Here is a 17,592-nt window from a genome sequence, read left to right on the forward strand (position 1 = left end):
AAATTGATTTGATATCTTGCACTGTCAGCCCTCTTTCAATGTTGTATATCAATATTGTTTCTGATCTTTTTTTAATTTGTTGAAATTCTCTCTTTGCTGTAATAGAGATGCAGGTACAAGATTTGGAACAAAAAGAGTGCCCCACGGAAAATTTTAAGCAGAATTGCTTCTTTTAGAAATGTGAGAGTTAAATTATGGTTGATGGAGTATTCCAAAAATCTTGAACCTTTACCTGTGGTATTGGACCCATGTTTATTCTAGAGAAATAAACCTTCAACCAATAATTTGTTTTTATTTAGTTTACATAATTCTTCTCTTTGATAAGTATTTGTATCATATTCTGTTACTATGTTCTTGCAGTAGTCTAGTATTTTATTTAATGTGCATGCATTTGTGGTAAAGTTTTCGAGAATTTTATATTGTATATCATTATATTATACAGCTGCAAAGAAAATTAAGGTCACATTTTGGCCATATTATTGTCATCATCGTGATTCATAGACATATGATTAGTAAAATATGACTTAAGTTGAGTATTAGAGAATGGATCTTTGTGAATTTTTAAATACAATATTCCTTACACAGAAGAAAGGTATGTGTTTTGGTTTGTGGGTTGTGACTATTTTTGAACTTAAAGGACTGGAAATGAATATTTAAACAAAACCAAGTGTAAATTTTTATGTGAGTTTTTGAAATTGCTTGCTTGTATGATAATGTAAATAATATTTTGTAAATTATATTGATATTTCAAGAAAGGAACTAAATAGGGTGAAATTGAATATTTTGATTTTTTTTTTATTTTCTTATTAAGTTTGAACTTTTTTAAGGACTATTTTTTCTTCAGAATATTGTACTTTTGGTAAAAGGTACATCAGTGAATTAATTTTAACATATCATTTTTGAGTTATACATTAAAATTGTGTTTGAAACATTTTCTAAATCTCGCTATAGAATATGAACTCATATACATGTCCCCATTAGTATGGAGACAATATATGTAGTCATATCAAGCTGCACACCATGGAATATTTTATTTTTATGTTATTTTTCAATTGTAGTATTTTCCCATGTATTTTATTTTCTGTTAAACCTTATAATTTAGTCTGCATGTTTCTGCTTACTTTTTGTTGCAGCTTAAAGAGGAGATGAAACAAGATATTGCAGATCAATTTAAGGACCCAAAGGTTACCTCCCTTTCTAGAACACTCATCACTGTAGTCACATCATCTATATTATTATAGGTCAAGTGAAGTATCATGCAGCAATGTTGTCATTTGAAACAATAATTAATTCTAAGGATGTAGCATTACAAAGTGTATAATTTTACACTACAGCTGGAAGGTTAACTTCAGGAGATAGAGCTGGTTTTCCTTTGATTGAATAACTATTACTTGCCATTGGTTGTTAACTGGACAATTACAGAGGAGATTTAAACTTTCCATCAAATAAAGATTTCTATGGAATAATAGAAATGTTAACTCTCCTTATTCACTGAATGACCAGTTAACTATGTAAGGAAATTCATCAAGTAATGGTCATTCAAATAAATGAAGACCTATTGTATTCTGTGAAGTTACCTATTTTACTTGCTTTATTTATTTCTCTATAAATATGCTTTACTTGCATGATACTTTCCTTGACCTATATATACTGTAAACTGATTCCATGATCATTGTTTATGATTATCATGTTGTAACTGTTGTAAAACATAGATAGAAAAAGAATGATCTTATAAAGGACAAAAATAATGGAATCAGTTTCTATAATGCATTCAATTCCTAACTCAGTTATATTGACACATATATTGCTTATCTGATTGACATGGTGTCTGGTAATAGGAGCTACTGTTTTATTCTTCTGAATTTTACTCAACTACTGTACATTTAATCAACTGTACAACAGAGTTTGGAAGATAGTAGCTGATACAACCTAGCTTCTTTAGAGTAAGTCGTTGGAGTTCTTGACACAAAAGCTCAAAATTACTTGAAGTAACAACTGATATTTCATTAGCATTGTATTTGGATAGAGTTTGAAGGGTTCTAGCTTAAAGAGAATAGCAGACTTTGTAAGTCTGGATAAGTCTTACATCTTACTTATATTGGCATCACAAACTCTAGTAATGGTATTTTTAAATACTACATGGCAGATGTATTGTAACAAACTTTCTGTACACAAGCGGATTCAAAATCTAGCATGTTTTGAATTGGTGATGGGAAAATTAATTGTTTGTTTCTTGACTCTGTAAAATTGGTTTAAATGAAGTATAAATTAAACAATCATTGTATGTAGAAAACAGTAACTGTTTGTATCAGAAACAAGTTCTAAATCTTTTATTAAATAGTTACATGTCAGTTTTATCAAAAATAAGATAACAAGATGATTAGATGTAGTAAAATATTATATTCTTTTCCTTCATAAAATGTATTGAATGTTTATACTTTGAAGCTCATAAAGCAACACTTTCTTAATTTTTTTATATTCTAAACAATTAAAAGTAGTTATAAATGTTTACCTTTCAATTATTAATTTTAGATATTGAAAATGCAGAAGGAACAAGATGATCTGATATCAGGAAACTATGGCAGTGGGGGACCACCTGGTATTAACATCTGTCCCCCCTCACCACAGAACAATGATCCTGATAAAACTGGAAACTTTCCTTAGTTAGTATCAATATCATAATATCATATCCTTCAACATTGTAAGGCCATTTATAATTTCATATCATTCATATTGAAGTTTATACTATAAACATATTAATTTTTGTGGTTGCTAATTATCACGGATTCTGTCACATGAACCCACACGGGCATTACCGGTAATTTTCACGGAATCTGTCACATGAAACCATGCGGGTATTACCGGTAATTTTCACAGTTTCAAAAAATGGTTAACATTATTATTAAAATCAATTTTGCTGGTACTATTTTTTGTGGAAAATTGTTCATTTTGAAATATTGTCAAATAAAAAAAATTGTTTTCTGTGAATCAACAAATATTTGCCAAAACCATATAAATCACCACTTAAAAATGAAAACACAGTGCATTCTGCTTGAACACCACATACCTGTTAATTGCAATCCCTGTTAATCGCATATAAACTCAAAAAACAATCAAGGATCTTATTTTACAAAAGCACTAGAAGGCATCTCTCTGAAACAAAGTTCAGTATTGAAAATTTAAAGTAATTTCCCTTCAAATATAATAATTTTGATAATTGCATACTTCTATCAACTGCACAATTTTATGACATTAGGCTATAACAGGAATCCACTGTACTGAGACAGACTCTTTAGTAAAACATAATAAGATCATTCAATGAATTGTTGGTTTATTACCTTTCTTGGCAGTTTTGGCAAATGGACTAATTTCAAGTATGATATGAACTTTATATAGATTAGATATACCTTGTAAGTGATTTAGGTTGCTGTCCAGTATAAAATTTCCTGTTCTGTGCACTATATGGAATGATATAGAAAATTTTCATCAGAAAATCTCAGCTTCCACTGAATGGATTGAAATGTGGTTTAGTATAGATGGGGCATACGCTGTAAGCTATTATTTTTGTTATCATCTGACACCAACAACCTGAACGAGTGGGGGGTGTTCATAGCTTGACAACATGTGCTACTTCATGTTTAGTTTCTGTCATATTATTGTCATATTCCATCACATTATTCACCTACATTGGATAAATATTTCATTTGCAGTATCTCTTTTAGCAACACTAAAGAGAATATCCTGAATCAGAATAACCTGGTAGACAAACATGCCGTCGCTGTTAAAGTTGATTCTAGAGATAATGATAGTAACCATTCAGGTAGGGCTTTATTCTATGGTAGATAACATACCGACAAGGTTGCTGTTGAAATTGTAAAAGCAATCGTTAAAGAGCAACAGGTATTAGTTTTAAAAAAAAGAGATCTGTATTTATCCTCTTAGGAGCAATAAAGGCAACTCAAAATGGTAAGGTTTATTTGCCTTTAGTAAGAAGAGATATATAAATATGATATGTATCTTTGTATTTATACAAATTTGTAGTTCAGCATTTTTCTCCCACTTGCTTTGTCAGACACATTCATAATAAACATGTACCCCCTCATCCTTTGTTTTGTTTAGATTAGTTTGTGCTTAAAATCTATGTGTTTTTTAATCTTGGTTACTCTTTTTTTTCATTGGTATCTTACTTATTGTGTAATATAATGCATGTATATACACTAGTTCTCTTTCTACTGAGAAATTTGATGTAAATTATCTTTGTCTGATTAAAAATTTCAGGGAAGAAAACTAAAGGTAACTGTTTGACAATAGAGTGGTTATTGCACATTCTTCACACTTATTAAATCACAGATGATGAATACATTTATATTTAATGGCAAGACATTTGTCACAGAATTTGTAAATTTACATTTAGCAAGTTTGTAAGTTATATACCTTAGAAACTACTTTCAAAACTTACTTTAAAAATGGAAACAATAACAAAATTTGGCAATGACAAGTGATAGCTAATGTCACCACTTTCAACTGACTGTTTATATGGTTATTTATCATTAGGCTCTCTCAGCTAATTTACAAGTTTCTAGACAACAAGCAGGTTTCCAAGATGCAGCATATCATAGAATATGAAATTTGCTCATAGCCAATTTGAAATTAAAAAACTTTAGAGCATGGCCTTTGAAAGTTTTGCTAAGCATCTTCAAGTAAACCACTTGACAAAGTACACATTTTAGAACAGTCCACTGACATAATGTATGGACCCACATAAAATAAATAAAATAATAGAGGAGGAAATGTTACATTTACCAATTCACCAGAATCAGATTTAAGCTTTGGAGTTTACAAAAGATTTGATTAAGTAATTTGGTGATAGAAGTGCTGTGTTATTTAGAAGTATATATTGTTTTTATTTCTTGTTTGAATGCACATTATACACTTACTAGTAACATTTTATCATGATATTATTTATGACCTTTGTACAAAAGTTTTACTATTGATAAATGTTTTGATTTTTACAATTATAAAATATTCTTTATAAACTGGTACTTAAGGAGGTAGATTTAGCATTTTACATCAATCTCATGGAAGTATCAAAGTAACTTGGATTGATTTCATTCTGTTTCAAATGGAAGCTTGATAGGCTTTGGTGAAATTGAATATGATACAAACATCACTGATTTCAAGAGTTCTTTCCCTTATCCTAGGTCTACCTCCTTAATATATGTATCTGATTATCAGATGTATTGATGATTTAAAAATGATATATGGCCTTCACTGGGTTATTTAGACTGTATTTATGATTGATAAAGACAGGGTCTAAACTATGAATTCTTGATATTAAGACATTATAATGGAACATTTTGTTACAGATGACAGTAGTTTAGGTTTACCTAATGAAGAGAAGAAGAAAGAAGAGTCAGCTTTTGGTGGTCCCAAACCCATGCTTCCTTATAGTTCTTTGTTTATTTTTGGTCCTACTAATCCGTAAGTACCAGAATGCCTGAATCATTTCGGTGTTTTGGAGTCAGCTTTTGGAAGTCCCAAGCTCATGCTTCCTTGTAGATCATTCAAGGAGTGGTTGGTTTATTGGAATAACCTTATCCATATGTCCATCCTCTGCAGTTTTGCCAAATGGATGGATGAATTAAGTTTAAATATGAAATGATTTCAAACTTGATATGGTTAATGACCTCAATACCCTCTAGAAATGATCCTTTTTTGTGTGGCTCAGGTGGATGCAGCCACTCTAAGTTGCCACTGAAACCCTATGGGGAAACATATTTTGGCCAATACCTGCTTTTCTTGAGCCAATTGTGACCAAACTTGGCAGAATTGATAACAAGGACAAATTAATTATGTGATAAAATTTTGGTCATGCTTGATGGAACAAAAAGACTGCCAGGGGCTATTTCAGCTTCAGATTGGTCAATTTTCAAAGGTCAACTCCTCTGAAACCACAGGTGCCAATGTTGTAAAACTTGATAGGGTTAATGACCTCAAGGCAATTTACTAACAGCCTATTTATTGTACGACTCATGTGGCTCAGTGGGTGTGGTTTGAATGATCAAATTATATGACCACATGATTTCAAATTCTGGCCATCTGGCTCTCCAGAGCCTCTAGTTTATTTAAGTGAAATTATTATGGTTCATAGAAAATAGAACTAATGCTTTAAATTTATTCAGGCTAATTTAGTTCAGTATCAAGTCAAGACAAACTTGGCCATAGAGATCAAATGAATTTAGCATATAGCTTCATAATTACATGTACAAGTTTTGAAGGAGGAAAACAAACCAATGAAGTATTGTTTGAATAATTATTTTGACTATTAGAAAAGCCACAGAATTTGAGAAACTACAGTAGGAAATATTATAGGAAAGGTGTATAACTTCACTTGAACACAGCTTAAACTTACAGTACAGGATGGAGAAAATTATTACTAGTACTAGTAATTATAATGTATTACCTTTATACATAGATATACTTTGTTTTCATTGGCTAACTTTTGTTTTATATTTTATTTATAGGATAAGGAGATTTTGCCACTTTGTTGTGAACCTGCGTTATTTTGATTTATTCATCATGATAGTTATTTGTGCCAGTAGTATTGCTTTGGCCACTGAAGATCCTGTAAAAGATACCTCATTCAGAAATACTATCTTAGACTATTTTGATATAGTCTTCACTGTAGTTTTTACTGTAGAAATGATTTTGAAGGTGTGTATTGCTTAAGGAGGTAGACCTAGGATAATGGACACAACCCTTACAAATCATTGGAAAGTTTGTATTCAGCATTTTACATCAATCTCATGTAAGCATTAAAGTAACTTGGACTGATTTCATTCAGTTTCAAATGACAGCTTGAAAGGCTTTGGAAAATAGAATATGATACAAACATATCACTGATTTCAAGAGTTATGTCCCTTACCTTAAGTCTACCTCCTTAAATGGTCTGTTACATTGGTTAGTTATGGAAGTAATTGTATGTTACTTCAAAGATAGGCAGACTGATAGGTATTTCTCCAACAAAATCACCATATTGTATGGTGATCGATTGCTGGTTGTCTTCATAGGTAAAGGTAATACCTTGTGACTATTCATATAAAAATTAACCAGCTATATGCATGTGCTATTTTAGCAATACTTTTACTTGTGTATAATTGATTTTCATTTTCAGGAAAGTAAAGTTTCATAAAATTTATGAAAAATTTATGTATATTTATAAGGCATCAAGTTCACAGTTAAACTGTTAATAGATTGAGGACATATTTGCATTTATTATTGAACATACATGTAATAGGTAGCTAAAGGTTTGATTTCTCCTATTATAGATCATTGACATGGGAATAATTCTACATCCAGGAGCTTACTGTAGAGATTTATGGAATATCTTAGATGCCACAGTAGTCATCTGTGCTTTAGTTGCATTTTCATTTACGTAAGTAAAAAATTATTCTTTAATTTTGTTCTAAATTTAAAGAAGAATTTAAAAAAATTAAGAACAGTCCATGTCCTGTGTAGCTCTCCAAATAATTTAATTGTTGTGTGCAACTAACATATATACACTGAATCAGTAAAAAGGAAGAAAGTTGTTGTAGATTATTCCTCTCTTTACAACTGCCCATTTCAAATACATGTTTGTTTTTCATTGTGAGGTTTGGTAATTTTACAGTGCAAGAGATAACTCTTTTTTTTTCATATATTGGAAACTTGGTTAGCATACCTAGCTGGGGTTTCCCCTCAATCCTCTGTTTTCATATTTAGTAGGTCTATTGACTCTGTTCTTGATTTATATTCCAATCTATTGTGAAAGTACTATTTTTCATTGGATACCAATTTTCATGGTTTTCATGGGCAGGCCAAACCACAAAGTTTGGTTCCAACAAAAAGGAGAATCCCATTGATGTGTATACTGAAAACCTAATAACCACCAATTCAAGAATCCATGAACTTTTTTTCCCCTAATCCACAAAAAATTGTATTTATGAATTAAAGTACTTTCACAGTATTGTTTTACCAATAAAATAAAACCAAATCTATGAATAAATATGAATAAATAATAACTGCCGTATTGAGTAACTAGTTGTGTCCCACTAAATGTATGAGATTATTATTTCTTTGTAAATCAAATCAATACTGGTCCCTTTAAAAATTACACCAATCATAATTATTTTTATATCCCCTTCAAACAAAATTTGGGGTATTAAAGAATCCTCTTGTCTGTTGGCTTTTTAATCTTTCCAATTGTTTGTCCATGTACTAGTAAATACCTTGTAACTCCAACTAAACTGTTCATATTAAATTTGATGAAACTTAATATGAAGGTGTGGCATCATATGTAAATATGCATAAGACAAGAGTTATTACCGGATGCTTTAAAAGGAAACTAATCCAACTTCAGTGTTAAATCCTTCATGTACAGCTGCTCATAAATCATATTATGAATTTTTATTAAAATTTATATTAAGGTTGGGCATTCTATATACTTGTGCATGAACCAATAAGTTTAAGATTTAAATGCTCTGGTAGGAAGATAATAAAACTTTAACATTTTGAATGTTACAAATTGGGGAAATCACTCTACGGTGAGCTTACTCATGGTTCCATTTTAAAACGTTCCCCATAGGTTGAAAGATTAAGCATTTTTCAAAAGTATTGAAATTTTTTTTGGTTGCAGAAAATATTATAAGCTAACCCACTTACTCTTTCACCAATATATCAGAACAAATATTTTGGTCAGCAGATGGTTTTATGGGAAGTTCAAAAAATAAAAATTATGTTCATTAGTAATGATGTTAAGATGTTACAAAAGTTTCTGGAAAGAAAGAAAACCATGCAGCTTTCCATTATGTTAACTAAATAAAAAAATATGAAAGAAATAGATTTTCACAAATTAACTCAAGTTTAATATCTGTTTAGAGTTGGGAACACGTGAGTAGTAAAAATAGACATGATGTAATATATCTTAGGAAGTGGTAGAGAGTGTCCACCTGCTATGTATGGCTCCACCATCCAGGAGTAAATGTATGATTTATTTTTAGTGACCTTTTTATCTAGCATTTTACGTATACGCTTTGGCAGATAATTAGAAAGTTCATCAAGCCTTTTTTAAATGGCATTCAAGTGACACTTGAAATTCTGTGGAATTAAGGGAATGAAATCTCCTTATCAGATGACTGGATGGTGACCATATTTTATTACAAGCAGATCCTTAATTAAACAACTTAACCTTATGCACAGTTAACATTGTACACCCTAGCAAACTAACATGTTCACTCCTTAGCAGTTTAATGTACCTTGAAGCTTTGAGCAAACTAACGTTAACCCTGCAATGGTGCTGTGTTATAAAGCGCTTATTTCATGACAATTTGATTTATTTTTAAATACTAGTTCAATGGTTGTTATCCCTTTTGGCTTTATTTGTCAGCATATTTTTAGGGATACATTGTTTTGTACTTGAGGAATCAGTTTTTTATTTCATTTTCTAGTTGTTTAATTTGAAGCATTGAAGTGTTTCCCTTCTGTGACAAATATGTTTGTGCTATCTGCTTATCCCTTGAGATGTTTAGTTCATTTATGTAAGTCTAGTTTTCTTTTGCTGTTGTAGATTTCAAATGTCTTTGGTAGTAATGGTCTATGATCCTATTAAAACAAACCCTGTCTTTTCTTACCCACCCTGTGCTTTATCTAACATGATCAGGATACTAAGTGGCAAATCTGTGTCAAACAAACTGATTATCAATACAGTTAGGTTTGCGAAACTTGATATGATTTAGATTGGTGATATGATACATTCTAACAACATAGAACTGCTACAGGTTCCCTCAGATTTTATATTAATTTGAAGTTTTATATATCATTGTCGAGCACAGGAAGAGCAGGTAAGCCCCCTTTTTTCTTTGAAATATTTATTCCACGGAATGCCTATGTAATGAAATTTAGATCCATTTCTTGATTTTGTTTGAAATGAATGTTGTATCTGATACACCTACATGTAGCCCTGATTATCAGGCTTCCCTGTACAAACTTAAAACTTAAAATATACATTTGAAATAATCATTTTGTATCCTTCTCTTGCCATCTATGAAAATGTTAAAAAAAAATATGTGATACTCCCCATTTGGTAAGAAAAGGCCTTTGATAGTTAATTTGTTGAACATATTTCAATCCATGAACTAGAAGAGAATGATAAAACATATATATATGACCAAATAAATGGCATAGTCATTATTTTGTTTTTCTTTTTCTACTTAGTTGGAAAAAAATGTCTATTTCCTGATACCATATTAAAATAAGTAACCAACTTATAGAAATTTAATACATGTACCAAGAATTTGTAAAGAAATAAATATAGAAATTAAACAGTTAGGAAATACCACAACTTCTACAGTGAAATACTAATCATTTAATATGTGTGTATTCTAAAGGATTGCTGACCCAATTAGGTAACTTTGATTTGCATGAGTATAAGGGTTTAGGGTGGCTTCACCAGCACATCAAAACCACTTCAATGAAGGTTGATAGGTGCTATGTCAGCTATTGTTTCTGTCTATTACACACAGATTTGCAGTGTGGATATTGTGTTGTAGATAGTATATATGCTTTTTCTTCTTATCTTCTTAAAACCAAGTCATATAAACTGGTAAAAGTCATGATAGTCTTTAGTTCTAAGAATATCTGAAATCAAAAATTTATCAAAACTGATTTCTATTAATAAAAGGATATTATAATTTGATGAATTACATGTTCAGAATAATATTTTGTTAATTGAATTTGATAAGCATTTTGCATGAAATGTCCAAATGACCAACTTCTGATGATTGTGCTGCAGAAAATTTCTTGCTACATCTGAATCTATGATGTCTCTTGACTGGTTGCCTAATGCTAAGATGCTTAATGGTCGTTGGCCTTGGTATGTGTGTTTAAACAACTGGTTTTCAGTCCTGCAGCCATTTGCAATATGGACAAAGGCTTATATTGATGTTAGTGGTGGTTTGAACTGATTTAAGCTTTGAGAATGAAAGGTTATGAAGTTTTCATGAATAACTTTGGAAAAACTTAGCTATTACTTCCATTGCACAGCAGAAAGCTGAGCACTGTAGTTTTAAGCAGAGGATTACTGGTGACTGAGATGACTGATGACATTACAAAAAACTATGCCAAGCAGAGTGCCAGTGACAATACTATTGGATTTTTAGAGCTTACTTTTTTGGAACAGCTGAAAAACCATGTCAAGCAGAGTTACCTTGTTAGAGGATTAATTGAGCTGATTTATGATAGACCAGGAGTATTTTAAGCATTGCACTAATGCTATAGGAATTTTAGTGTACATTTGACATATTCATCATACCTATTCTCATTATATAATGGAAGAGCAGAAAACTATGAGAGACACAGAGATTTCAGTAAAGGACTCACTTAGCACAACAGAAAAAAAACAACATGCAAAGCATTGTTCTTATACTACTAGAATTCTACAGCTTACTTTGTAGCACTGCAGAAGACCATTTCAAGCATGATGATTATAGAAAAGGATTAACTCAGATAACATATGGCACACTAGAAATATATGCTTAGCACTTTTGACAAAGCATAAAAATATGCAAAGCACTAAGTACTAATATAAAAGCACACCCTAACACTTTATTTCACCTTAATGCAAGTTACTGTTTTGTTACAGTATTTTTTAGTCATTATTTGAATTTCAAATTGAATTGTTCTTTATGGCAAGCCAAAGTGGACAAAAATCAATATTTTGTAATATTAGAAAATGAATTTTTAATACTACAAAATCATTTTTTTAATATTAGAAATTTATTTTGTAATATTAAAAATTCAATTTCTAATATTACAAATTCCTGATTTAGTAATATTATAAAATATCACATATTTTGTAATATTACAAATTGTGAATTTGTAATATTAGAAAATCAGTCTCATTTTTTAATATTACAAAATAATTTTCCAATATTAAAAAATCGCAACTGAATATGACAAATCCATTTTCTAATATTAGAAAATCAATTGCTCATTTTTGTCCACTTTGGCTTGCCATGGTTCTTAGTTATGCAAATTGTTAATTTAATAGTTCAAGTCCGTTTTTTTAATTGATTTTACATGAAAAAATAATTTTCTTGCATTTATGATGTCATTTATTTTTATATTCACTATCACAACAGGCATGTGGATTCACCCGTCAATGTGCACCAATGTTCTGCATGGCTGATTTCAATAACTAAAATGAGAATATCACCCTATTCTATTCCCAAATAACGTTGATAGTTTAAGGTGTTTTTACTTTAACTTGACTTTTAGTAGTTAGTATATTTTATAACTATTTATTATGGGTTTACAAAGGTTAATAAAACCATATTTATTTTTTTAACTCTAAAAAGTCTGTCAACCAAGACTACACAATCTATCAGTTTGCAAAAATCGGATCATTTGACCATAAGTAAAGTTCTTTGTTTCAAAATAGACATTCTCTGATATACATTAAGGAATTGTACATAGCATTCATGTGAGTTAATACCATCACTTTGTGTCAGAAATATTTACTGTATTTATTCAGCAGTAAAAGCTTTACAAGTCTGTCATCTTTGTCAAAGTTAAATGATAACTTTTTGTAGAGTTATTTCCCTTTGCTGTTATTAATAAATTTGTTTCCTCTTAAGTACTATGAGGTAAACTGTAAATACATGAATTTACAAGAACTATATGGGCTTCCTTTGTTCCTTGACATGTACTTTTAAAATTTGCCATGTAGATTTTCAAGTCAGAGTTAATGATTTTTTTTTTTGTATTTTTGGCAAATAACAAATTAGAAATCGATGTAAAGGATAGAGATAAACCATTAATGAAGTTAAATAATTAAGGTTAGCATAGTTTCAATAAATAAAGCATGCTCTTGTTACTCATTATATAGTGTATTATATTAAGGGTACTTTACAAGTAGTGATGCTCAGGTGAGGGATTCAGGCTCACTGAAGGTTCTTGTATACTAACTGCCATATACACAATTCTTACAACTTAAGACTATTGTTATTTTGATCTCTTTTGATTTGTTTTGATTTATATTTATGCGGGCAATTTCTTTCAACTAAAACATTACATTTTCAGTTTTTGAATTTGCCTTTTATCAAAAATATATCTGTTTTATTAATTTATCTTTATTTTTTTCCTATTATGCTTTTTATTTTTATTTATTTTTAATTTATTTTCATTTCTTTTTTTTCTGATACATTTGTTTCAGTACTTTTCTTAAATGAAGGTTTTTTTCATGTTTTGCTCAGCATTTTTATGTACCCATTGCTCTCAGATAAGTAAAAATTCTTTTCCAAAAATACATTAATTAAATGTTATATTATAAAAGAGTTGCTCTTTATTCTTTCTATTCACAGTGAAAGTGCAGGAAAGAACTTGAATACAATAAAATCATTAAGGGTACTCCGAGTGTTGCGACCACTGAAGACCATTAACAGAGTTCCAAAATTAAAGGTATTATTTATGGAACACGTCTTTCAATATTTGTTGATTCTTTATTTCCTTTGGTCATTTCAACCATTGATGTATATTTTTATACCTTCACTAAACAAGTGTGTGGTATATTGGAATTCCCTTGTCTGTTGCAATTATTTTGGTTCCAAATTGATAGTTTTCATTTCGGTATAGCTTTATATAGATAGGGCATACCTTGTAAGCAATTCTGGATGCTGTACGATATCAACTTTCTATTTCAATTTGGGTATACCAGTTATGTTACAAACAAACCATATTTTTTATTTTCAACATAAATTAACATATGAGGAACATCATTTTGTTAAAATGTATTCAGATTATCTTTTTCTGTCAAATCTCTTACTGCTTGTTTCACAGAAATATCCATCTATTTTCAATCTTGCACATTAAATATGAGCTCAATCTAGTCCATTGTATTGTACTTTTGAGGCTGTGTTTGATTGTGTTGTCAACTCTCTGAAGAATTTGATTTTCCATAGAATTTTACCTCTATGGCTTTGTTTGTATTGTCAACACCCTGAATAATTTGATTATCCATTATATTTTATTTTTAGGCTGTGTTTGATTGTGTGGTCAACTCTCTGAAGAATGTTATCAACATCCTCGTTGTGTATATGTTGTTCCAGTTTATATTTGGTGTTATTGCTGTACAATTATTTAAAGGAAAGTTTTTCTATTGCACTGATGAATCAAAAGAAACAAGGGAGGAATGCAGGTCAGTTATACTACATAAATAATAGTTAACTGACAACTATTAAACAGATCTCTTCCATTTTTCAGCTGAATCCTGCTTTTCAAAAGCACATTTTCCATTACTTTTTTATTTTTAACTAGGTATTTATGTCTGTTTTGCAAATTTTAAAATTCCTCATTGTTCCCAATAATTTCATGTATGTAGATTTCACTTAAATCATTGAAATAAAAGTATTCTGTATAAAATGACCACTCACTGAAACAAAATGTAGTCAGATTATGTAATCTCCATTTATTCATTTATGTAATTTATAAATGTCTTGGAAAACTACCATGATCCTCACAATAAAAGACAACAATAAACACTAAAAATAATAAAATGAAATACGATGATACTAATGGAAAAACCTCTACAAACTCATTTAAAAACATGAAAACCTGTTGAATGGGATATGTCTTAATCAATTTATGGCTTTTCATTTATGTTTTGAATAGGGGTCAGTTTTTCTACTACGAAGATGGATCAGAGACACCTACTGTAGATGACAGGGAATGGAATAGAAGAGACTTCCATTATGATAACTTAGCCTATGCTATGTTAACATTGTTCACCGTTACAACAGGGGAGGGTTGGCCTGAGTATGTCAAATGTTTTTAAAAAATACATGTACATTTATTATGTGAACAAAGTACTGTTTGGGAAACTTTAAACAAGAAATTTACTAGTATTATCTTCAAGGCAGTCGAAAACACACACATTTGTACACATAATTTTGAACGTAAAAAACCCTAAAGAGTAAGGTTTAAATTAGAAATCAATACTGCACACCTTTTGTCATGTTTTGTTTCATCCATCTTTAGTGTATCTAAATATGAAATGCTGTCTTTTTAACATAGAACTGTTTTTTTTGTGAGGTCTATTCTACCATAAAGCAAAGAAAATCATAATGTAGTGCTTCACCATAGATTTGCATTTATATATAAGCACTGATAATAATAAATGAAATTATCTAGCTAAATTGTTATTGTCATACATACAGAGCAAATTTGTTGTTTGTTGAAACCCTGTTGTGTTTACCTTTTTAATTTGTTGATAAATATAGCTCACAACTTTCTTATTTCCTTCCTCGTTATATATTTTAGAATATTAAAGAATTCTATGGAGTCAACAAAAGAGGATCATGGACCTAAACAAGCCTATAGAATGGAGATGGCATTATACTATGTTGTGTTTTTCATTGTGTTTCCATTTTTCTTTGTCAATATATTTGTGGCCTTAATCATCATTACATTTCAAGAACAAGGAGAAAATGATCTGGGTGACCATGATTTAGATAAAAATCAGGTAGGCAATTAATTATCAACATGCTGCTTACGTTTTCTTCTTTTTAATATGAAAGGACTAACTGGCATAAATTTAAGTCTTGTGAATATCAAGACCAAGTTGATATTCAAGAACAAAGGTAAAATGATGGGTCATTTAATCAAATATTCAGATTGTAAAGAGGTGCCACACTACATAATTCACTGTTCAGATGGTAAGGGGATGTCACACCACATGATGGTAAGGGGATACCGTGTTAAGATGGTAATTGGATGTCACTCCACATGATAGGAAGGGGATAGATACCATGTTTAGATGGTAAGGGGATGTCACACCACATGATGGTAAGGGGATACCGTGTTAAGATGGTAATTGGATGTCACTCCACATGATAGGAAGGGGATAGATACCATGTTTAGATGGTAAGGGGATGTCACACCACATGATGGTAAGGGGATACCCTGTTAAGATGGTAAGGGGATGTCACACCGCATGATGGGAAGGGGATACCCTGTTTAGATGGTAAGGGTCTCAACACTAGTTGATTCTATATATAGATGGTAATGGAACCCAACAGTACACGATTAACTATTTCGAGGGCAAGGGGATGCCATGTGATTCCCTTTTTCTATCATTTTCTCTTGTGTTTTTAGGAAACATGACAATTTGGTTTTATATGGAAAGGAGAAAAGAAAAAAAATTAGAATTACTTACAATTTTAATCAGTTATTTGTATGTAATTTATAATGCTTGTGCTTTTTTTTGCAGAAACAATGTATAGACTTTGCTGTAAATGCTAGACCTGCTTGTAGATATATGCCGCAGAATAAAGACTCAATAAAATATAAGATTTGGAAAATTGTTGTCTCCTCCAAGTTTGAATACTTGGTTATGACTCTCATAGCTTTAAACACAATTGTGCTTATGATGAAGGTGAGTTACACTACAAGTATATGAAATTAATGTTAAATAATTTATCAGAATAACAATATGTGTTTGTTTGTAATTGGTGCTGAATATTTCCTTTTTAAATCATGCAGAGCTGTATCTTAGAAATTGCATAGTTTAAAAATATACTTCAATGGATAATTTAAATTATTTTTGACAGGATTTGAATCTGTATTAAACCAAACTTGTTGCTTCCAGAAGTTTAAAAAAAAATAGTGGGCTTTAGTATCATTGGGCTTAATATGCAGATTGGCATTACATATCTCAACCATTGAAGACTTATCTTGTAGGATTTTTAACCTCATTTCTACCAATGTATTAATCAGAAACATTCCATTTATAGTTCACATGTCTTCTAATTACCATTCCATTTATAGTTCACATGTCTTCTAATTTATACAATTTTTGTAGATTCATGTGTGAATTTTTTGTTACTTGAAATGAATTTTTTTTTGTTTTTACTCTTCAAATTAGTTGAGCCAAAACATGAAATAGGATAAATATTGTTGCTACAGTTATCAAAAATATATGTGTAAAATATTTGAGGAATGATTGTTATATGTTTTCAATTTCTGAAAAAATAACCTCAATTATGTGATGCACTCTAAATAGCCTGCAATGCAGAAATATTTTTAGGTGTACACTAGGGGTATTGAGGTTAATTCAGATAGACAGATAAAATTATAACAATCATTACTTATACTTTAATTTTAGTTAAATATTTAAGCTTTTTATCCAATCCAAAGAGTTGACAGTAAATTTTATTTATTACTACAGTACAACGGGATGAGTGATTATTACAAGGACATATTGATGTATTTGAACATGAGTTTTACTGGCTTGTTCACGATAGAGTGCACCCTTAAATTACTAGGGTTTGGATTGGTAAGGCAACTTCAGCCTGCTCTTGGGTGATGGTCCATCACTTATATAACATTATTTTTATTTTCTAATCAAGTTTCCATGACAATGCTTGTTCAGTGGCGAAAATAAGCATTTTATTTTTAGTAGTTGAAAACATTTTTTACAAAAAAGATACTTATGATGGTAAATACATACATATTTATGTTTTAGGAAAATGAAATATTTCAATTTAAAAAAAAATGATTTGA

At 30.3% G+C, this 17,592-nt stretch overlaps 1 protein-coding gene across 28 annotated transcripts in view; it reads left to right on the forward strand.

Annotated features, from left to right (window-relative positions):
* LOC148612394 (voltage-dependent calcium channel type A subunit alpha-1-like) overlaps positions 1–17,592 on the forward strand; it is a 136,787-nt gene that overhangs the window by 90,546 nt on the left and 28,649 nt on the right. For 14 of the 28 annotated variants that reach the window (XR_015924380.1, XM_088593820.1, XM_088593801.1 and 11 more), the window contains 13 exons: positions 1,134–1,184; positions 2,533–2,663; positions 3,711–3,820; positions 4,279–4,293; positions 5,367–5,481; positions 6,525–6,714; positions 7,329–7,435; positions 10,425–10,442; positions 13,398–13,494; positions 14,070–14,230; positions 14,704–14,847; positions 15,352–15,553; positions 16,301–16,465. Coding sequence is in view for 27 of the 28 variants with exons in the window: in XM_088593820.1 (XP_088449946.1) it covers positions 1,134–1,184; positions 2,533–2,663; positions 3,711–3,820; positions 4,279–4,293; positions 5,367–5,481; positions 6,525–6,714; positions 7,329–7,435; positions 10,425–10,442; positions 13,398–13,494; positions 14,070–14,230; positions 14,704–14,847; positions 15,352–15,553; positions 16,301–16,465 (1,506 nt within the window). In the remaining variant the exon portion in view is untranslated. Of the gene's footprint in view, positions 1–1,133; positions 1,185–2,532; positions 2,664–3,710; positions 3,821–4,278; positions 4,294–5,366; positions 5,482–6,524; positions 6,715–7,328; positions 7,436–10,424; positions 10,443–13,397; positions 13,495–14,069; positions 14,231–14,703; positions 14,848–15,351; positions 15,554–16,300; positions 16,466–17,257; positions 17,366–17,592 lie in introns of all 28 variants that reach the window. The other 14 variants (XM_088593804.1, XM_088593809.1, XM_088593817.1 and 11 more) reach the window with 9 other exon arrangements.

The sequence above is a fragment of the Perna viridis genome, chromosome 7 (genome assembly GCF_037379345.1).
Source record: "Perna viridis isolate PV_CMFRI_1.1 ecotype Kerala chromosome 7, ASM3737934v1, whole genome shotgun sequence".
NCBI lineage: Eukaryota > Metazoa > Mollusca > Bivalvia > Mytilida > Mytilidae > Perna > Perna viridis.